This window comes from Macaca fascicularis, chromosome 3 (assembly GCF_037993035.2).
Source record: "Macaca fascicularis isolate 582-1 chromosome 3, T2T-MFA8v1.1".
Classification (NCBI taxonomy): domain Eukaryota; kingdom Metazoa; phylum Chordata; class Mammalia; order Primates; family Cercopithecidae; genus Macaca; species Macaca fascicularis.
In genome coordinates, this window is record NC_088377.1 from 162,564,532 (window position 1) to 162,587,338 (window position 22,807).

At 36.9% G+C, this 22,807-nt stretch overlaps 1 protein-coding gene across 4 annotated transcripts in view; it reads left to right on the forward strand.

Annotated features, from left to right (window-relative positions):
* The first annotated feature begins 318 nt into the window (after window positions 1-318).
* The window catches only part of ING3 (inhibitor of growth family member 3), a 30,009-nt gene continuing 7,520 nt past the window's right edge, over window positions 319-22,807 (forward strand). Inside the window, exons 1-9 of one of the 4 annotated variants that reach the window (XM_005550612.5) lie at window positions 319-464; window positions 704-775; window positions 2,846-2,946; window positions 5,155-5,220; window positions 17,690-17,786; window positions 19,570-19,641; window positions 20,927-21,046; window positions 21,332-21,489; window positions 22,400-22,593. In XM_005550612.5, coding sequence (XP_005550669.1) covers window positions 437-464; window positions 704-775; window positions 2,846-2,946; window positions 5,155-5,220; window positions 17,690-17,786; window positions 19,570-19,641; window positions 20,927-21,046; window positions 21,332-21,489; window positions 22,400-22,593 — 908 coding nt within the window. In that variant the 5' untranslated portion in view covers window positions 319-436. Of the gene's footprint in view, window positions 465-703; window positions 776-2,845; window positions 2,947-5,154; window positions 5,221-5,764; window positions 6,574-17,689; window positions 17,787-19,569; window positions 19,642-20,926; window positions 21,047-21,331; window positions 21,490-22,399; window positions 22,594-22,807 lie in introns of those variants that run through there. The other 3 variants (XR_012432818.1, XM_005550613.4, XM_005550614.4) reach the window with 3 other exon arrangements.

A 22,807-nucleotide genomic window follows, 5' to 3' on the forward strand; every position in this document is an offset into this window, starting at 1 on the left:
GTGTTATGCAGGCGCACACAACTCCCGCCATTCTCTGTGCAAAAATCAACAAATAAACAGAGGCACCGCATTTCGGATTCTGTTACGCACTGTTTGCAATGGCGCCTGGTATTGGTAGTTTCTACGAGGGGAGCCGCCAGCGCGCCAACCCTTGCTCAGCAGGAAGAAAACTACATTTCCCACAAAGGCACGGGGGCGAACACCGGCCGGCTTACGTCATTCCTTTAACCAACCAATAGCAGTTCCGGGCGGCAGTGAGGCAAGCGCCGTCAGGCGCCAAAGTGGTTTTTTTTTTTTTCTCTTTTTTTTTTTTTTGCCGGAGTCGAGCGGGTGCTGCTAGCGGAGGCGCCATATTGGAAGGGACAAAACTCCGGCGACAGCGAGTGACACAAATAAACCCCTGGACCCCCTTGTTCCCTCAGCTCTAAGGGCCGCGATGTTGTACCTAGAAGACTATCTGGAAAGTGAGTGCGCGGCGCTGGCGGCGGCCGCCGGTGGGACCTGCGGGAGGGCAAGAGCGCGAGTGGACGGGCAGCGAGATGGCGGGAGGGAGGGGGCGGCGGGGGATGTTTCTCTCTCACGGTAACTGGCAGCCTCGTTGTGGGCTGCCGGCCCCCTCGACCCCCCTGACGCACGCGCGCAGTGACGTAAGCGCGTATTTCGCCGTTGGCCCCGCCCCTCTGACGGACTCTCCCTTTGACAGTGATTGAGCAGCTTCCTATGGATCTGCGGGACCGCTTCACGGAAATGCGCGAGATGGACCTGCAGGTGCAGAGTAAGTCGGCGCGTCTGCTCTTCATGTTGGCTGCGCGCGTTCAGTGCCAGACTTGCTTTTCATCACTGCTAGCGCCTAATGCTCTTTCACTGTCCTCTGGCTCACTCCGCTAGTGCATAAGGAGTTGTCAAAAAGAACTGGCAGCCCTGAATCTCGCCTTTTCTTTCCCTCCCATGCTACTTTTTTCTGGCTTTTGCAAGAGGAGGCGGCATTGGGACAGGTGTATTCCTTTCTAGAATGTAGGATTGTGCAAAAAATATTTCTCTACCGTCATTGAGATAGTTATCTATGTTTCAATGCACGTCAGCATAATAAATGTTGAGATGTTGTCTTGAGCCTTTTCGTATCGAACTTAGATTTCAGCATTTATACTTATTTTAAAGTTCATCCTATTCAGTTTTTCAAGAGTGGAGAGCATAGAAGCACAGGTTATATATAGCTCTTTAGAGACCCTGGCGAATGTCAAATTTTGAAAACTTAGTTACACATTATAAGATACATTTTAAATTGTAACAGAATCGTCATTTTCTTGGTTAAAATGAGTGACAGAAATTAGATTTCACTGTAAAGTTTCATATGTGCTGTACTAAAAATTTTAGCAGTTAGTGAACATTTATTTTTCTTTCAGTGATAGCTTGGTAGTCTCTGTGACTTTTTCCCCAAATTAACTTTACTCTTTCGTAGAGCAAGGACTATAAATAGGTGGCTTAGGGACCACTTGCTGCAGCTAAGAACCTGTCCTTTTCACTGCCCCTGTCTTCTCTGCCCGTGACCACACACCCACTTCTATACCCTTTGTTTATGCGTATATGTTTCCAGTAAGTTTCAGGTGGCACATAATAAAAAGTGGTGGCATGGAAGCCACCTTCTGTTCAGTGGATTGTGGTATGAAGTATGAATTGTGTGTGTGGTTCTCCAGCTATCTCACAAATTCATTTTAATTTTAGTGTAGTCGAAATGCTAAAGATTTGCTGAAGTATTTTCTGCAGGACTGAGCATAGACATGGATGTCAGATAGATCTGAGTTTGTTTTAGGGCTTTACTAATTTACTCATTGACTCTGACTGTATTACCACTTGTGTGGGGCTTTCATTGTCTGTAAAAAGAGAATCATCTAAGGATTTAAAATATTACAGATGGATTAGAATTTATAGTATCTGATACAAAGTAGGCATTAAATAAAGGGTAACTTATTTTAAATTTATTTTTATATTTTGTTTAAAATTTTAAATTCTCATAATTTGGGCTTACAGTATACATATTACAGGGTTTTTAAACGTGCATTTCTTTACAGTAACGAATTTTCTGAAGTTAATAGATATTATGGATTAACAGAACAGTGTGCCAAATAAATTCAGAAATGCTTATTTAAACAAAGGAAGATACTGAAAATTAACCATAGTACTTCACAGAGTCTTTAAAAGGCTATTGTGGACTGAAAATCTCCAAAAGAAGTATGCTATGAAAAGATTTTTCTCAACTTACGTAACAACAGAATCCTTTTTATTAATTTTTCCTTTTTTTTAAGCAGACATCCAATGAGATGATTAGTCTTAGCACTTAATTTGGGGAAAATTTATCTAGAATTAATGTTTAAATGATTGCACCTACTACTTTCAGTTGGGATATGACATGATGAGATGTTTAATGCCTTATACCAAATCTTTTTATCACTTTTTCTTGTTGAAAGAAATGTGAGGATTATCTAATGGTGTTTTCATTGTGTTTTGGTACATTTGTCTGATTAACACCTATAGCTTTTGACCCCAAGGCTGTATTGCTCAAAAATTATAGGATAGAGCCGATCTACTTTGTTGACTCTACTTTGGCTATTGGAAAAAATTTTGAAATAACAAAAACAAAAATAATCTGTCAATAAGGAAAATTGTAACTTTTTAAAGGAAGGTAATTGAGGCTTTATATATTTACATAATCAAAGCATAACATATTTAAGTTACTGGCAAAGTGAAAGAGTATATATTGTCAGATTTTTTTCCCTCCCTAAATCAAACCATGTATATTTAGTATATGAATTTGGTCATTTAATATGATTTTTTTATTATGTCATAGATGCAATGGATCAACTAGAACAAAGAGTCAGTGAATTCTTTATGAACGCAAAGAAAAATAAACCTGAATGGAGAGAAGAACAAATGGCATCCATCAAAAAAGTATGTGCGACACTTTGGATAATTTATCAAGAAATATTGGGACCCTCTGAAAAAGATATTTCAAAATTAAATAGTGATCTGGATATCAAAATAAGGGAATATTATCAATGACTCTTTAGAATGTAAATAATTTAGTGTGGTTTAGAGCTTCAGATAGCGATTTTTAGTCATTAAAGCATTTTGGTAATTAAAAATATTGTTTCAATAATTAGTGACTATTAGAAAGTGACAGACCATTTAAAAGTTACATTTTTTTTCTATTTGTTTTATTCTAGTTGTGTATGATTAATGTTGAGTCATTTCCAGAGATGGAGTACTGTATTCCAGTTTTGTCCACAAACTAGCGTAAATAAACATCAGCAGACCTTGAAGAATATTTTATATATTGCTAGGTACTTGAATTAGTGGACCCACAGAAGAACAAAATCTTAAAAGTTAGAAGGAACTTAAGAAAGCCTTTTAGTTAAAAACTCCAAATTTGCACGTGAATTGGTCTGGAAACATAGAATTCTTTGAGGTTTTGTTAGTTTTATAGTGGTTATAGCTCTCTTCCAGAACTGAGTGAGTATACACTCACATCTCAAAGTTTGCTTTACAAATATGATCCAGTTCATTCCGGGATGGATACATTTGAAGAACAACTGAAAAGACTTGAGTTTGGTCATGACTCTGCTATTTAGCTGTGTGACATTAAATCTTGATATTTCTGACTAATAATGCCTTCCGAAACCCAGTGTTCATAGAATTGTTCAAGGATCAACTAAGAGGCCGGACCTGGTGCCTCACACCCATAATCCTAGCACTTTGGGAAGCTGAGGCGGGTGGATAACCTGAGGTCAGGAGTTCGAGACCAGCTTAGCCAACCTGGTGAAACCCTGTCTCTACTAAAAATACAAAACTTAGCCAGACGTGGTAGTGGGCGCCTGTGATCCCAGCTACTTGAGAAATGGAGGCAGGAGAATCACTTGAACCCGGGAGGTGGAGGTTGCAGTGAGCCTAGATCGTGCCACTGCGCTACAGCCTGGGCAACAGTGTGACAGAGTAAGACTCTGTCTCAAAAAAAAAAAAAAACCCCAAAAAAGGGGATCAATTAAGAAAGAAATTTGGAAACTACAAATTGAGTAGTAATGTTGTTATTTATTCTACCACATGGAGGGAAGATTATTTCTGTTAGGGGAAAAAAAAATGATACTCTATAACAGAAGTGGTCCTAGCTTGGAAGAAACCTGGAGGGACATGTATTTGTGAGTATAGACATGATATAGCCACATCCCAAAGTCACTAATCATCTCTTTAACCTAATAAATTTTTGGTGGAGTGCACCTTGAGTATACCCTGAGAAGTCTAGTACCCCATGGAAATTCATAGTATCATCTTCTTTCCCCCTCTTTTTTAAAAAAAATAATTTAATAAGTTGAGGCAAAATCTAAAATATAGATTGAGTTGTATGAATATATACCTATTTTAAAGTGGGAGTTATAGAACAACTGGAAAATAGGGAAATGCAGATCAGAATCCTTTCAATAGCTGAACTTTAACAAATTTTTTTTAATGGAATGCAAATGTACTCTACAAGTTAGATAAATTTTAGTTAACTTTTTATTTTAAATACTGTTCGTTAACTCATATAACTTTTTCTAGACTTACGATGGCATTTGCTTTTAATTATATCCTTTCTAGAAATTCTGAACATCTCCCTTTTACTCTTGGCCATTGTGCATAATTTCTAACCCTTTTCCATCCCACCCTATTTCTAACAGGTTTTTGTTTTGTTTTGTTTTTCGTTTTTTTGAGACAGAGTCTCGCTCTGTTGTCCAGGCCAGAGTGCAGTGGCCCAATCTTAGCTCACTGCAACCTCTGGCTCCTGGGTTCAAGCAATTCTTGTGCCTCAGCCTCCCGAGTAGCTGGGATTACAGGCGCCCACCACCATGCCCGGCTAATTTTTGTATTTTTAGTAGTGATGGGGTTTTGCCATGTTGGCCAGGCTGGTCTTGAACTCCTGACCTCAAGTCATCCGTCCTCCTTGGCCTCCCAAAGTGTTGGGATTACAGGCGTGAGCCACCATTCCTGGCCTCTAACAGGTTTTTTATTACTAAGGTAGGATGACTGTGATAACAAGGTATGATAATGAAAATGCAGTTGTATGTCCTGCATATGAATATTTTTAAAGAATTAATTTATTTTTGAAATGAAAATGTTTTCATTCAGGACTACTATAAAGCTTTGGAAGATGCAGATGAGAAGGTTCAGTTGGCAAACCAGATATATGACTTGGTAAGTAAAAGTAATGTGCATACTGTGTCATAAGTACTTGGATAATAGATTATGTCTTAAATTGTATTGGCTTAAGTGTAGTAGGAAGAAGCAACTAAAACTCAAGTATTGCTTTCTTGATCACATCCAATTTGACATTTCAGTGTCCATTATTTTATGGTTTCTTTGTGGAAAAGTCAGAGTCCACAGTGTTAGTGAATGTGGTAAGAACTGTACATTTTAGCAAGTCTACACTGCGGTAAGGTGGTTTCTGATGTTAGATATTTTTTAAACAAGAATTAATGTTTAACTTTATTTTCCTAATCCTTGTCTTCTTAAGGTAGTGTGTTTACTTACCTCACACATCATTTTGAGATTGTTTCTGTGGTAAAATACACCTGAGAAGACTGCCTTGACGAGAGTTGTTGGTAGTCTGGTTGAAATGAAGAAGAATCATTTGAATCAGTGTTTATGTGAGTGATGTTAATAGATAGTATGTAACAGCTGTGTCAGTTGTTTACGCAATACAAGATGACAAACTTTAAACAAGATTCTTTTTTTGCAGCAGCACTTCTAAAAGATTGAAAACACCAAGAAGATAGATAGAATATTCACTATTTCTCATATTGATGCAATTATGGTGTTCTTTTTCATTTGAAACATCTTCTCCTAAAATACATACTTTAAGAAATAGTCATTTCTGTTTTTGCATTAAAGTAAATTAAAGCAGAAAACAAGCTCACTTTTGGCTAACTTCAGTGTATAGATTTCATACGTATGTTGTCTTTCCTGGGTACAGATTTATTACTGAACAAGTACGGGTAAATAAAATGTCACTGGTGAGCAAGACACAAGATAAAAGGTGAACACCACATATGGTGTGAATTGTAAATGCTTGTACCAACCTTGAAAACATGTGTCATGTAGAGCCATGGAAAATGTTTATTTGTTTTTATGCAGTACACACATTTTAATGGCACTAATAACCTGGGCTCTTTTGTTCATACAGTTATTCTGAAAAAAATTTCATAAAAGACACTGCTTAAAGATAGGTAGAATAGGCTGTAGCTTGATTTACTGTAGAATAAAAACAAAAAAAGTTCTTAATTGTTTCAGTCTTTAATTATGTCTATAAACTTAGAAAAAGTCATTAACATTTGAATCTAGACTGATTTGTTTAGTAACATTCTTCCTCATATTTAATGACTGTATGTATCAGTCCTTATTTAGAGACTGCCTGCCTTTTAATTCATATAGCTCTTTGGTTCTATTCTTTGTTTTGTTTATTCTTTTGTTGTTTTACTGCTTGTTAGACCTTTACTAAAGATATTTTGTGTATTTAGAAAAAATATAAATATATGCTTTTTAAATATGTGTGTGTGTGTATTCATCTCTTACTTATAAACCACACTGTTCATCCACTCTGTGCCTGAAAAAAGGGAGTTGTACCTGGGTATAATGGAGGAATAAGAAGCAAATAATACTAGGCTGGGTGCGGTGGCTCACACCTGTAATCCCAGCACTTTGGGAGGCCTAGGTGGGCGGATCACGAGGTCAGGAGATGGTGACCATCCTGGCAAACATGGTGAAACCCTGTCTCTACTAAAAATACAAAAAAATTAGCTGGGCGTGGTGGCGGGCGCCTGTAGTCCCAGCTACTCGGGAGGCTGAGGCAGGAGAATGGCGTGAACCCAGGAGGCGGAGCTTGCAGTGAGCCGAGATTGTGCCACTGCACTCCAGCCTGGGCGACAGAGCAAGACTCCATCTCAAAAAAAAAGTAAATACTAGAAATGGCTTTTGTCCTCAAGGTGTCTGTAAACTACTGTAGTGGGGCAGACATACCTGCAAACTAAAATGGAGAACCTATACAGAAACATGTAATAAACATTAACACAGTTGAATATTAAGGGGTGTCTGCTAAAAAACATTGAAGTAAGTCATGCAGAGTTACTTATTGATTTCTTAGAGGATATAGGAAGAGTTTTGAACAGAGTTTGTTTAGAAAGTCGGGGTGCTGAATTAGGTATTGAGGGGAAAGCATTTCACTCAGAGATAATGACATAAACAGAAGGAAAGTACAAACTCAGAAATTAATTGAGAAGGGATAGATTACCAAGGCTAGAGAGTGAAATTACAAAGGCGAGGTAGTAAATTTAATAAAACATAAGAAATGTAACCGAAAGCACGTGTCCATAATGGATCCATGCAGACGTGAGATCAAACCCTAGCTCAGCCATTTGACTGACACCATGACTTTGGAAAAGTTACTTAATCTTGAACCTTAGTTTCCTGCTGTAAAAAAGCAATATTAATTTATACCTTACTGGAGGCTTTGCATTAAAATACATATAATGCTATTAGTTTGGCAGATAGTAGGATTTGCTCCTTCTTTGAGAACTCAGTCCAACTCATTTCCTGAACTGGAATTTTCTAGTTTCCTGAAGCCACTGCTTCCCTTTCAACTCTGCCAAGCTGAAGCTGCTGCCTCTCAGTCCCCTAGTATCTCTGAGGCTTCTTTTTGTCTTCTTCTTCTTCCCCCACCCCTCTTTTCTGCACCCACCTTTGCTCGACCCTCTTCCTTTTTATTTATTTTTTCTTTTTCCCTTTCTCCCTCCCTGCCTTTCTTTTTAAATACTTTAATCCTATTTCAGGTGAGCATTATATCCTAAATATAAAAAATCCCTTCTCTTTCAGACTTAGGGATAATCATCTCAGTTGCCCTCTACCTTTTATCACTATAATTTAATGGCTTCTAGGTGAGTCTCAGATTGAAAAACTGGCATCTGGTTCACAGTTCTCTGTTGAAATCATCTTATACTACCTAGCCATCTACTTCTTTGGCTTTTGTAAATACTAATCCACTTCAGTTGCCACAGACTGAACCTGATCATCACTTGGAACTGCCCTACCTCTGATACTTCTTGCATCTACATTTCATTTCTTCCTATTTTATCAGCCCTTTCCTGTTCAGTCAAGAGACTGGTTGAACTCTTGATCTCTTTTCTTATAGGTACCTTCCACATTGCTGCTGCCTTAGGGCATGTTTTTACTTGCAGCATTTTTGCTTCATCACTTATGCCTTCTCTTTTTAATCTTTAGCCTCTTTTCTTTCTATTGGCTTCTATACCACAGCATTTTAACATGCTCAGGTCTTCCTCATATTTAAAAAGAACCCAGACAATCTAATATAAATCCTGTCGTGACCATGACTCTGCTTTAGCCAGTGTAGTCTGTAGTTTCGCATTCAGACTCTTGGACACTCCCTTACCTTTGATTTATTCCAAAATTTATGGCAATTGGGGTTCTATTTACCAACCCTCTAATTTCATTTCGTAAATTCTTTATTGCTAAATTCATCAGACAGCTTCAATTCTTTTTAGCTGACAGTATTGGTAAATTTAATGCTTATTGCTATTCACTTTGTCTTGCCATTCTTGATCATGTATTACCATGTGACTGCCTGCTCTGGATGCTCCCACCTTTGTGTCCTTCCTTAGTCTCCTTCTTGGATTCAGCCTATAATGATGGTGTTCCTCAGGGTTCTATCCTTGACCTACGTGGTTTCTTACTCTTCAAGTGGTTCTTACATGAAGGTGATTCTCTTCCCCTCTTCTACCTGCCAAGAGGGCCAGGAAGACCAAATTCCACACACTAAAGACCTGTTCTTTCAAATGCCAGTTTTATCCCCAACCTTTGCACACCACCCAAGTTGAGAAACACTCCTCTATTACCATTCCATGTGTTCTGTTAGTGTTAACAATTATACATTAATTATTCCTTAATTAATCCAAGCCCAAGCTGTTTCTTTTGAGTCTTTTAATCTTATCTGAATATTCCCAGACCCTAGAACTCAGTGTTTTGAAATTTAAAACTCAAAGCATCTCCTTTTTCTTCTCTAACTACCCTTTCCTGTCCCACCACCAACTTTTTGTTTCTAAATCTCAGATGGGGCACTGACCTTGTAGTCATTCAGATTAGGGCACTGAAAGTCACCCTATACTCCTTGTCACTAACTTCCTCACATTTAGTTAATCACCATGTGTTGTTCATTTTACTTTATAAATACCTCTAATTGTCCTTTCTTCACCATTGCTGTAGTTCAAGTACTTAAAAAAGAAATGTAATTATAGATAATATATGTACATGTCCTAAGTGTACAATTGACATTTTGACAGACCAGTACCCCAATCAAGATATGGAACATTGTCTTTCACCCTAGAAAATTATCTTATGTCATTTTCTAGTGTCTGTCCCCTCAAGTACTCTTCGTCTCTCACCCAACTATAATAGCTTTTCTAAATGGTTTTTCTGCCTTTGATTTATCACTGTTTTCCTAAAATACACATTTAAGCGTGCTGTCTCCTTGTTAATTTTTTTTTCTTTTTTTGTTTTTTTTTTCAAGGCAGAGCCTTGCTCTGTTAGCCAGGCTGGAGTGCAGTGGCACAATCTCAGGTCACTGCAACCTCCGCCTCCCAGGCTCAAGCCTCCCAGGTGCTCGTACTACAGACACTTGCCGCTATGCCTGGCTAATTTTTGTATTTTTTGTAGAGATGAGGGCTTCCTATGTTGCCCTCAGGGTTGGTCTTGAACTCCTGGGCTCAAGTGGGAGGCTTTGGCCTCCCACAGTGCTGGGATCACAGGTGTGGGCCACTGCACCCAGCCTGAAATTCTTAAGCATTTTGCTACTGACTTGTTTGATCATGCCATGTAGAAAGTTCTTGATTTGGTTTCTGCCAGATCTCTAACTGCATCTCTTTGTTGTCCTCTGTCCCTCACCACCATCCATGTGCCCGACCGTGGTGAATATACTGTGTCTGCATGACTCTTCCTGACTGGGATGAGTTTCTTTTTCCTGTTTGCTTGGTAACCTTTTCCCTATCCTTCATAATCCTACACATGCCTCTTTATTAACATAGTCTTGATAACCTTGATATTCATATCATTTATATCTAGGAGAAGATATTTGACAGCTTATGACAGGAAAGGCATGTAAGAGTGGTATTTACAAATGCATTTATTTTTCCCTCATATAAAATACCTGTTGGAGGAGGCACACCAGGGTTTGTATGGCCACCCCAACGCAATCACTGTCCCAGGCTGCTTCTAATCTGTTCCACCATCCATTCTGGACAGGAAGAAGACTTACAGTAGGGGATTACTCAGAAGGGTACATTCTGTAGTTTAGTCAGCTCTTTGAAGGAGTCTTCCTGAAAATCTTACTTACTGCCATCTTATTGGCTCCCTCTAGCTACATGATTACCCCAGATAGGTGAAGTTCTATCAGAAAGAAGGGGAGAATAGAAACTATGCAGCTAATTAGCAGTTTGTGCTCTACCCTGTCCTCAGACATATCAGCCTCCAAATCAGTCTTACTGAAGTGATGTTATTATTGATCAAATAACATTGTAATTATACATTTACCTTTGCTTTTGTGTTTGTCTTCCCTAGTATAAATGTCAGGAACTGTGTATTTTTATTTTAGTGTCTTCAGAACCTAACATAGCTGTTCTTCAGTAAATATTTGTTGAGCAAAAATCACCTGAATATGTTAATAGAGAAGAAAAAGCACTAACATGACCCCCAAGTTAGGAGTCTTGGTGAGAGAGTTTAATGCTGCTATTGTTGGTGGAGATGTATTTTCGTTGGGAAGCAGTTTCTCCAGGGTACTAGAGTATGCTGAGATTGGTTCGGTTTTGATGGACAGACGAGGACAGACTGCAGTATACAATAGCTACTTCTTTTCAAGGCATGACTTCAAGAAGTAATATATAATTCAGGTGAAATTAGTTTCCTTTATAGCATCACTTTGAGAGACAAAACACCCAATCTTATGATCCTTTTCTTTGCTCCAATCTTTTTGGTTTCCCTCTTACTAAATTGCTCTCATAATTTTGTTACTGTCTTCAATTTGGATCGATTTCCTTTTCTGATCCATGAGTTCATTTTGAAAGTTCTTGTAAAACAGGATTTGCAGATGAGCATTCAGTAAAGGGAATATTTTTTGCAATAAAAACTTATAGTAATAAGTAATATTTATGTTTTGAGCATTTTAACTAAAAATATCTTCAACTTTATAATACTTTTTCCTTCCTAGTTTTAATTTGTTTGTTTTAAAAGAGCCCCCCTTTAATGAAAAAACAGATTTATTAAACAGTGAAGTAAATTTTACTATTCAAAGTAATGAAAATATTGGGCCTCCAGTTAACATATTCCCTAAAAAAATCATTTTTTTTTTTTTTGAGATGGAGTTTTGGCTTGCGCCCAGGCTGGAGTCCAACGGCGCAATCTCAGCTCACTATAACCTCCGCCTCTCGGGTTCAAGCAATTCTCTTCCCTCATTCTCCTGAGGAGCTAGGATTACAGGCGTACACCACCACCCCTAGCTAATTTTTGTATATTTAGTAGAGACAGGGTTTCACCATGTTGGTCAGGCTGGTCTCAAACTCCTGACCTCAGGTGATTCACCCACCTCGGCCTCCCAAAGCGCTGAGATTACAGGCGTGAGCCACTGCACCCGGCCATTTTTTTTTTTTTTAATAAAATAAAAAATATTAGCTCTCCTGACCAAGGGGTCTGAGGGTAGGTGAGGTTTTTGGTCATTCTGTACCCTGAGAGCCTGACATAGTAGATTAAGTGAACAATGAAGAGAAAGACAAAGGTTTCCAAGGTAATCTAATCCAGTGTCTTCCAAACCTTAGTCATCTCTTTCATGCCTTCACGATTTTTACAATACCTGCATACTAAGTAAATTTTTAGATGAAATATGTTTAAGAGGAGAACTTACTAATTTGATACTACAAATATAAGTAAAATACTAACATCACTTATGAATACGTAATTACCAAAATGTCAAAAACAATTATGTACCTTCCTGGAAAACTTGTGCTTTGTGTAGCACATATCAACACAGCGTCTTGTAATATTTGGGCACTTTATGCCTGAGGGAAAGAAATTTACATTATTACCCTTACATGTAATTAGAGTCAGATATAAGGGAATTACTGACTTGTTCAATTGGGAGGTCACTAAATGGAGTTACCCTGTCAAATTAGTTATTCTCCCTGAAATAACAATAGTAAACATCCAAATGTAAGTTGATAAATAATAGAAATGGCATTCCTATAAAATATAACATCTGAGAACTGAGACTACTAGTCTGCTTTAGAGGGGAGTGGATGGGACATAATGTAAATGTAAAACTACAGTAAATTCTGTTCTGAGATATTTTACCCAAAAAACAGTGATATACTTGTATTTGTACAACTTTATATAGTGGGAGAGTATGACGTGGAAGAGTATGACTTTCATTCATTCAGCAAGTGTTTATAGAGCTCCAGCTATGAGCAGTCACAGGTAGCAGGTGGGCAATAATGACACAGACAATGCTGAGGCAAAATGTTTTTTGTTTGTTTGTTTGTTTTTTGAGACAGAGTTTCACTCTTTTTGCCCAGGCTGGAGTGCAATGGCGCGATCTCAGCTCACCGCAACCTCCACCCCCCGGGTTCAAGTGATTCTCATGCCACAGCCAGTAGCTGGGATTACAGGCATGCACCACCACACCCAGCTAATTTTTGTGTTTTTAGTAGAGATGACATTTCACCATGTTGGCCAGGCTGTCTCGAACTCCTGACCTCAGGCGATCTGCCCACCTCAGCTTCCCAAAGTGCTGGGATTACAGGTGTGAGCCACTGCGCCCGGCCTGGCAAACTATTAAATAAAGACTATTTTAGATTTTGATAAGTACACAGGAGGAAATAAACATTGTGGAAAGGAGAGAGGAAGGGGGAGAAAGGGAGAGAAAAGTGAATAACTGGTGAAGGCTGTTAAGAATGTAGTCTAAGGAAATGACATTTGAGGTGGTACTTGGAAAATGAGAAAGAACCACCTGTTGGAAAAGCTAAGGGAATAATGTTTCAGGCACGTGATATACCAAGTGCAAAGTCTGGAGTGGAAAAGACTTGGCATGTTGAACCAAGAGAGAGGCCGGGGTGGTTGGTCTGTAGTCTGTAATGGGAAAGGAGCAGCGTGAAAGGAAGCAGGCAGGAACTAAGGTATGGGGGCCTTGCGAGCCAATCTAGGAGGAGAGTGATTCTTAGTCTAAAGCAGTGGGAAGCCAGTGAAGGACTTTAAACAGAGGCATGGAGTATAGACCTTAAAGGAGATTTTGTGTATGTATGCCTTTGCTTAAACATTATATTATAGGAATTTTAGACAAGCATGTATTACTTTTACAGAATTTATGGTACGTCACCATAGTATGTAATTGTGTTTGATTTTGTCCCTCAGTGTTTTATATGGCACTGCATTGCATTGTATCTTTTTCATTGAAATATTTTATTTACTTTTAAACCAGTAGTAAACTTTTTTTTTTTTCTATGACCATCACTGCACTGGTCACCTCATTTATTAAGGAATAAACCAAACTACGTATTATCAACAAATGAAGAAATTTGTTTTAGGGGTCCGGTAAAACTGACAGTTTATTTTAGTAGCCATTTTAGTGAAATTTGACTAACACACACAAAATCTATCCTGTTAAAATAATTTTCTTCCAGAAACCTGATACTCATAAATAGTCGTTAAACACTTATTTGTGTTTCTCAGCCAGATGTCACTGTCATAAGGATGTATTAGATTGCAATACCTAATAAAGTTGATTTATACACACCCTGATAAAATTTGAGCTTTTAGTTGATGCTTGAATGATTTTAGCAGTCTCTTGCAGTGCTCAATACCCTTGAACTTGCTTCTTTTTTTATATCCTGGCCTGTTCCTGAGATGATTATATTTCAGATGCACATTTTACCTATAAATTTGAGAGTTTTCATCTGATACTCTAATTAAGGAAATATGTGAGTTTGACCTTTTGATTTCTGTCCTGTCTTTATTGTCTTTCAGGAAGATGATTAGACAAAGTTGTATGCTAAAGCCTCTCAAGTATTTGTTTCAGCATAACGATAGGTCACATTTTCATCTAGTTTAAATGTAATTTAGAGATATAAAGAATCATTTTCATGACCTATCATCTGAGAAATACTTTGCCATCATGGTTTCTTTTTCTTCCCCAATTTACCCTCTTACTCGCTATTACCAGACCCTTTCATGGATAGAAATTTAACTTACTGCTGTCAATTTCAACTTAGAATGGAACAGACTTGATTGCCTATTTCGAAAGGGCAAGCTAGAAATCTAAATTTTATAAATTGATTGTATTGGAAGCAGTAGATCATGTAGAGACTTTAAAAAAGCTGTATTTAGTTGTGTTTGGGTCCATTCGTGATACACTTTAAAATTTGAATATTGGAAAACCAGAGAATCAAAAAAGAAAGAGTCACAGATTACAGCTCTATGCAAATATAGGATGAAGGATTTGTTGTTTTTTTTTGTGCAGAGGGGCCAAGTATGACTTAAATTTGCTGTGATCATGAGTATGTTAACAAGTAATGTTGCTAGAATATCCTTTGTCTTTAAAGAGGCTAGAAAAATTATAGGAGTTTAAACTTAAAGCTGTTATGATTTGGGGTTGTAGATATGATTTGGGGTTATAGGGCAGGGAAACTTTGTTTATAGCACTTGTTGACATTAACTGGGAAAAAAATGAATAATTAGACTCTGTGGTTAGCCCTGTCTTAGGAATCTGTGGCTAATGGAAAAATCTCTCAACTGGATCAGTACCCTCTTTACTATAGTAAATCAGTGTTATGAAAGCAGATGTTTGTGGAAGGGTGAGGTAACTTAGGTCCTTGCTTTGCTTGATGCCTATGGGGACAACATGGTGATCAGCTGTAAGAGGTGCTTTAACCGTTCAGAATCATGTAGGTTGAGGGAATGCACATGATGGATTTGAGGCAAGTTCGCAGCTCTTATTATTGCTGTTTAATATTGTTTAAATATCCTAGTGCTTTATAGCTTAAGTTAATTCTTGTGGTCAGTGGTACTTTCCAACTTCTAATTTGATTTAGTACAGCAGTGATAAATAGAAAAATAATTCTCATTGCCTAATAATTGTTTATAATAAAAATCAGTTCATAATCTCTTTTACATATGAGGAAGTGAGAATGACTGGAAGCCGTCTTTTAAAGCTGCCTACCACCAGTGGTTAAGGCTTTTCTGTCTTTGTTTATTTTAACTATGAAGTTGGTTTTTAGAGTTATTAACCCTTTAAGTTCTAGTGCCTTTTCTGAGCTATCTAGTATTGAAAGTCTCGTCATTATTTTTCACATTTTCATATGTAATGAACTTTATCAATATATTTAATAAAATGAAACAATCCTTAAATGCAGAGGTGAAGTGAGTTAGAGTAATGTATATGGTATGAAAAAGAAAAGTCTTTATGTCACCCTAACCCTACCCCCTCAACCTAACATTCTTGCTCACTGTGCTTTATATACATATTACACGCTACATCATACTTTGTTTTTCTCTAAGCATATTGTCTGTCTTTCTGTCTCGATACATTTTTTATTGTGATTCCTTTTTTCCCTCTATTTGAGTACAATCCATCTTTACTGTCTAACTAATTCATACCTCCTTTGTGTCTACCAGTGTTATTTTTTTATGTACAACTTTTGACTCTTTTTGAACTGTTGCTTATTTGTGACATCTAGACTATATTTTTATCCCTTATTATATTAAAAATCATATGTAAATCTTGATTTGTCAGCTAAATTCTAATTCCTATAAAGGCAACAATTCTCTTCCATTCTTCATATATCCTTCATTTAATCCAGCACCAAGCACATAATAGCTCAATATTTATTATTAGTATAATTGTAGGTACAAAAAGCAGTGGAGTGTTTTCATTGCATTAGCGGTCTTGGAACCTAAATATGAATATTTTTTCTGATTTCCCTTGAGATTAAATTTTGACAATGAAAGAGGTATGCTCAAATAACAGACGTCTGTGTTCGCACTATTATTGGAAGGGAGGTTCCATTAAAGGATGCTCAATTACCTGCAGATTCTTTGAATAGGAGCAAGGATCCATAATATGTGATGATACAGGTTTTTAAATATTCTAGAACTCTGAAAAGTAATGTGTGTGTAAAGGTAGAAGGAAAACTGGCTTTCAATTATTGAAAAATCACAAACCAACACCCTAATGATTGTTGTTAATATATAAAATACAAATAATAGGACAGTATTACTAGTTTTTATACTTAAGTTATATTATTCTGAAGAATGTTTTTCAAAAAATAAAAACAGTTGTTTTCTGCATGCAGAAAGTTCAGAGGTCAATGTCAGGTAAATGGCAAAGCACAGTTCATTACAAATAAAGTTAAATTTGGTTTCTGTAATGCATTAGCTGTATGACTTTGGCCATATTACTTAAGTAACCCCTCTGAGCCTTAATTTCTTCACCTATAAAGTAGAGACAGTAATAACCTCAAAAGATCAGCTTGAGGGTTAGAAAAGATAGGTCATCTGATGCGCCAAGCACATTACCTGCTCTTCGTAGGCATCTAACCCATGCACATTGTGTTTTGCTACCTTTCTCTCCTTCTTCCTCATGTTAGTTATACATGGTTTAATTCTAAACCTTACTTACAATGTTGCCCTGATGCAGTATCATAGCACATTTTGATATCTGTAAGAAAGTTATTTCTAATTCTAGCAGTAATCCAATGGGAAACTAGACTTGGAAAAGGATGTTGTCAATAATGTGACATGAATATTTTTCAAAGAATTTGTGTGTTTTTTTGTTTCACTTCAAAGTAGTTTGAAAAAGTATTAAAAACTTTAATATTAAGCTTAAAAAATACATTAAGACTTTTTTGTTAGCTTGAGGCGTCATACAATTTTCTGAAGCTAGTCAAAAGATCTCTCAGTGACAAAATAAAATTTTGCCACATTAACTAGGGAAATTGTATTTTAAATAAAATAATTTTAACCAGGCCCTTTGAGGAATGGAGTTTTCTGACTAACAACCCCTTTTGTTTCACCTCTTCACATAAGTGTTTACAAGCATTATGATTCACTCTCATGCCTTAGAGAAATAAATGTATAGAATATAGGAACTTCTTTGTAGACTGAGGATCTTTCATCATTCTAAATAATAGCTTTTATCGTGTGACAGTGACAGTGTGGATGATGGCCTTATAAGTAGGAGGAGATTAGGCTCTAAGTAATCACAGGGCGTATTATGAAAAGTGACCAGCCTCCACCATCCCCTCCTCCCATTCTCTAATCCCTAATCAGTTTTGCTTTAATTTTCACGTCCTTACTTCTGAAAATGGAGTATAGAACATTTCCTAACAAGTTGAGAGTCTGGGTCTTAGAACTTAAAATTTATTAAAGGAGACTTCGGAGATTATTTAGCCTAGCACCCTCATTTTATAGATTAAAAACCTCTGAGGCATAGGTTAATTGACTTGCTCAAGGATACTAAGCAGATTGACTAAAAGAAACAAAGATTTAGGTTTCCTCATTAAACTGACACTTTAACAGTGTCCCAAATTTTGGTGGTTATCTTTGATCTTCTTTGAAACAGGTAGATCGACACTTGAGAAAGCTGGATCAGGAACTGGCTAAGTTTAAAATGGAGCTGGAAGCTGATAATGCTGGAATTACAGAAATATTAGAGAGGCGTAAGTAAAATTTACAGTTTTCCATCAATATTGGACAGTACATGTGCAAATCACTGAGAAGACCTTGTCTCACAGAGGCTTTTGAAACCTGCCCTTCAGTGGATGGTGGCATCCAGGTCAGATAGCTTGGACCCTAGCAGTTGGAAATGTTTGGGTCATGGATACTGAGAGAGATAATACAGGATATCATCCACTCACTCTTTATGAAATAACATATTAAATAATTTTATATTCACATATATTAGTAAGTTGAGTGGTAAGAACAAATTTAAAGAAACGTAACCATCGGGACACAAATTAACCATCTTGCATTAAGTATGTTGACTTTACTCTGCCTCTTTATACACTTAAGCTTTGAGGAAGGTTGTTAGTTTCTTAAGAATTGTTTTATGGCTTTTCCTTAACTGCATATACTGAGAAAGATTCCATTGGTTTCATAACACTACCTCTTTTTCTTAAAGAAGTGTTTCCCTCTTTCCCTTATCAGCAAGAAACCATTTTAATATTTCTTTGCAAGGCTCTATTTGATCTCCTGCTATAACTTACCCCTGTCACTTCTTTGGTGTGTCTTCCCAAAAATGGAAGCGTGAGCACTGTTTCCTTGACTAATTTAGCATTTCCTCCAACCTAAATAGGTAATATACATAAAAGCAGTTAGTGTGGTACTTGGTATAGAGTAGGCACTCACTGGATGTTAATTGAACCAAGTTAGTATTATGGCTAATTTCTACTAGAATTTAATTAAAACTTTCAAACATATTTTTTCTTGATGCATTTCAACAGCAAGAATATATACCTGTTTCTACACACAGATGAAAGGTTTCTTTACAGTGCCAATCTATGTATCTCTCTATATAGTCACTAGAAGTCAGCTAGGGAAGCCAATCACAGATCTGTCTTGGTGTCTATAGTTGCATTTTTGTGTTCAAAAGTAGATGCATCACTTTAGATAATCATCTATTTATTTGTGATACTTTTCTTCTGGAGGAACCCTATATAAAGATAATAAGTATTTTGAGACAAAATTAAAAATTCTGTAGCTGCTTTGATTTTTAAAAAATGCTGATGATAGCTGTGAGTAATGATAATTCATGCCTATTCAGTACTGCAGGAAGGTTACTAAAGCATCCTCTCTAAGGACACAGACATATGAAACAAAATTGGATCAAGTTATAAAAACTGCTCCACCCTGTGCCCTGCCATAATTTCATCTCAAGGGATCAAAAATAAACCCAGAAAAATTTATTTAGAGGTGTTTTAAAGCTTGGTGTTACAAATTCTATTCCTCACTTTTTGCAAACAAATCCCTAACTTCTTTTAGGAAGTCTTTATTACTATAATGTCATTTTAATGATCAAATAATTTTTTTCATATAGTAATGTCCCCCATCACATAGAACTTTAGAATCTCCCATTAAAACATCTTCAAGTCAGTAAAACTAGATTGACTCTTACCAGTAATGAGATTACAATGTCCATTCATTCATTTATATGCCACCCACTGTGGTGAATTCCCTAATTAGACACGAGTATTCCTTGAGCCATATTGTACTTAAGGTAAATATTGGGAAAGGGATAACTTATTGTTTAGAGAGAGGATATACTCAGTGTGGGATGGACAGTGGTGATCCTCTAACATGTCTGGCTAAAATAATACAGGCATATGCATCAGAACTTGCTAGTCCTCTGCTGGGTAAGGGAACTCATTGCCTGTAGTTGAGTGACATGTGAAGTTCTGCGGTGACATTTAATGGTGGTGTATCTCTGTGCCTCTCTTCTTTTAGGATCTTTGGAATTAGACACTCCTTCACAGCCGGTGAACAATCACCATGCTCATTCACATACTCCAGTGGAAAGTAAGTTTGGTGTAGTGCAGCTAAGTTTTAAAAACAATGAAAACCTTATTATATCATCTGTATGTTCTCTTTTTTTAACTCTATACAACCAATTGAGAAGTAAATCCCTTCTTTTTTTTTTTTTATTGCAAGTACTGGCAGACTTATCTTTTTCCTTGAGGAGAGCATAGGTGATTCGGAAATGAGTATTCTGTTTTCTCTTAAATGTGTAGAGGGAGAATGTATAGTACTAATAGCATATATTCCCTTCATATACATACCTGATTCTCCTTAGGGAGCTAAGCATATATTCTAATAACATATATTCCCTTCATACGCATACCTGATTCTTCTTAGGGAGCTAAGCATATATTTTAATAATATGTATTCCCTTCATACTCATACCTGATTCTCCTTAGGGAGCTAAGCATATATTCTAATAGCATATATTCCCTTCATACACATATCTAATTCTCCTTAGGGAGCTAAGCATATATTCTAATAACATATATTCCCTTCATACACATACCTGATTCTCCTTAGGGAGCTAAGCATATATTCTAATAACATGTATTCCCTTCATACTCATACCTGATTCTCCTTAGGGAGCTAAGCATATATTCTAATAACATATATTCCCTTCATACACATACCTGATTCTCCTTAGGGAGCTAAGCGTATATTGTAATAACATATATTCCCTTCATACACATACCTGATTCTCCTTAGGGAACTTTTCAACTGAGAATTCTCCTTAGGGAACTTTTCAACTGAGCCAAACAATAAACTATTTTGTAATAGGCCCTTTGTCTTTTTTATCCTTGCTTCTCCAGTGCTTAACCTAATGTTTGGCATATAATTAAGTCTGAATGGTTGGTAAGTCAGTGAGTGGATGAATTGTTAGTCAGATGACTGCTGGCTAGTTGATACAGTCAAAAAATGACTGTATCAGTGCTTCTTTTGACACATCAATTTGGTGGGAAAAGATAGTTGACTGAACACTATTCTAAGTGGTAGATGATGTTTTGAAAACAAAGTTTCCCTCACATTGTATGTGAGCCCATGGTGTATCTTGAGTTATTTTTAGTACTTCGCTACTGAAGTTTTTTAAATGGTGGAGAAGTCTACTCTTAATAAACATGTGACACAGAGTTCTACTTGTCCTGGCTTCTGAGGAAGCATCATGTTCTGTATTTTATGAGGAACCCAGATCATACTGTTTCACATTATAGCTGGATATAAGTATTATGCCTTGTCCATAGTTCTCTAAAATTTAAAAACACGTGAATTCTTTATTTATATTTAGAAAGGAAATATAATCCAACTTCTCACCATACGACAACAGATCATATTCCTGAAAAGAAGTTTAAATCTGAAGCTCTTCTATCCACCCTTACGTCAGATGCCTCTAAGGAAAATACACTAGGTAAGTTAATTTTCTTAAATACGATTGCTTTGTTTGTTTGTGTTGGAATAAGGGGAAATAAAATCTTTCAGGATTAATGAATCGTACAGTTTCTCTACCTGGTTAAAGTATACATATTGAGAAAGAAGAAAAAGGAAAACCAGATACATTATTCAGTTGACTTAATGTACAAGTGACATGACAAATTTTAATAATTTTATGTCTGTGTTGGGAAATAATGTAATTTAGATTCACTGACATTATGTTCTCTGCAACTATTTTTATTTCTTTTTTACATCTACACAGGTTGTCGAAATAATAATTCCACAGCCTCTTCTAACAATGCCTACAATGTGAATTCCTCCCAACCTCTGGGATCCTATAACATTGGCTCGTTATCTACAGGAACTGGTGCAGGGGCAATTACCATGGCAGCTGCTCAAGCAGTTCAGGCAACAGCTCAGGTAAAAAGTAAAGGGTTTAGAGACAAAATGTTACATTTTGTCGGAATCATTGGAAACCTAATAGAAATAACTGGATGTGAACAAATAGTTTTCTAACATTGTATAGTTTCATTTTTAAGTCATGGGTTCATGGTATCTGAAATTTTATTTAATGAAATAATACAGAGGAATTACCTGATTGATAATGAAAACTAAAAAATAGGTTTATCATGCAGATTATATGCAGACCCTTCTCACAATAACTGCTCATGTTGCCCGTGTTCTTGACTGCTGTCCACAGCACGTGCTAGCATAGTTCTTTGTTCCTTCTGCCAGTTCCACGGCTTCCTATGTAGCCTTGGACTTAGGTCATCTTGAGTTTGTTCACTTCTGTATAGTTTGTCTGTATTCCAAATTAAGAAGTCGCCCATCACATAGTTTATATTCTAACTGTAAAATCTTATTTTAAATCTTTTCGTAAAAAAGGTTAGGCCGGGCTCAGTGACTCACACTTGTAATCCCAGCTCTTTGGGAGGCCGAGGCAGGTGGATCACTTGAGGTCAGGAGTTCAAAACTAGCCTGGTCAACATGGTAAAACCCCATCTCTACTAAAAATACAAAAAAATTAGCTGGGTGGATAGTGGGTGCCTGTAATCCCAGCTACTTGGGAGGCTATGCAGGAGAATTGCTTGAACCTGAGAGGTGGAGGTTGCAGTGAGCCAAAATCATACCACTAGACTCCACCCTAAGTGACAGATTGAAACTCCACCTCAAAAAAAAAAAAACACTTAAAGGCCAGCGATGAAAATAATAGTTTAAACAATATAAATTAATATTTGATAAACCAAAATAAAACTATAATTTGTAACACTTGAAAAAGAAAATCTACATATTTACATATATTGATGCTGTCAATGAATGTCTATTTAAGATGAAGGAGGGACGAAGAACATCAAGTTTAAAAGCCAGTTATGAAGCATTTAAGAATAATGACTTTCAGCTGGGAAAAGAATTTTCAATGGCCAGGGAAACAGTTGGCTATTCATCATCTTCGGCACTTATGACAACATTAACACAGAATGCCAGTTCATCAGCAGCGGACTCACGGAGTGGTCGAAAGAGCAAGTAAGTTTTATTGGTACAGTAGCCCTACCCCTTTACTGGGCGCTTGGTCTGCTTGATACCACAGCCAAGCCTCTCCGTGTTAAAGGCAGAATATAACGGCTTAAAATGAACCTTGCAGAGGTGGGGAGACATGGAGTTTTCATTTTATAGTGCCATACTTTGAAGGGGTCAAGTCTTTAAAAAGTATTAGAGTTGTTTTTAAGTTTTCTAGAGT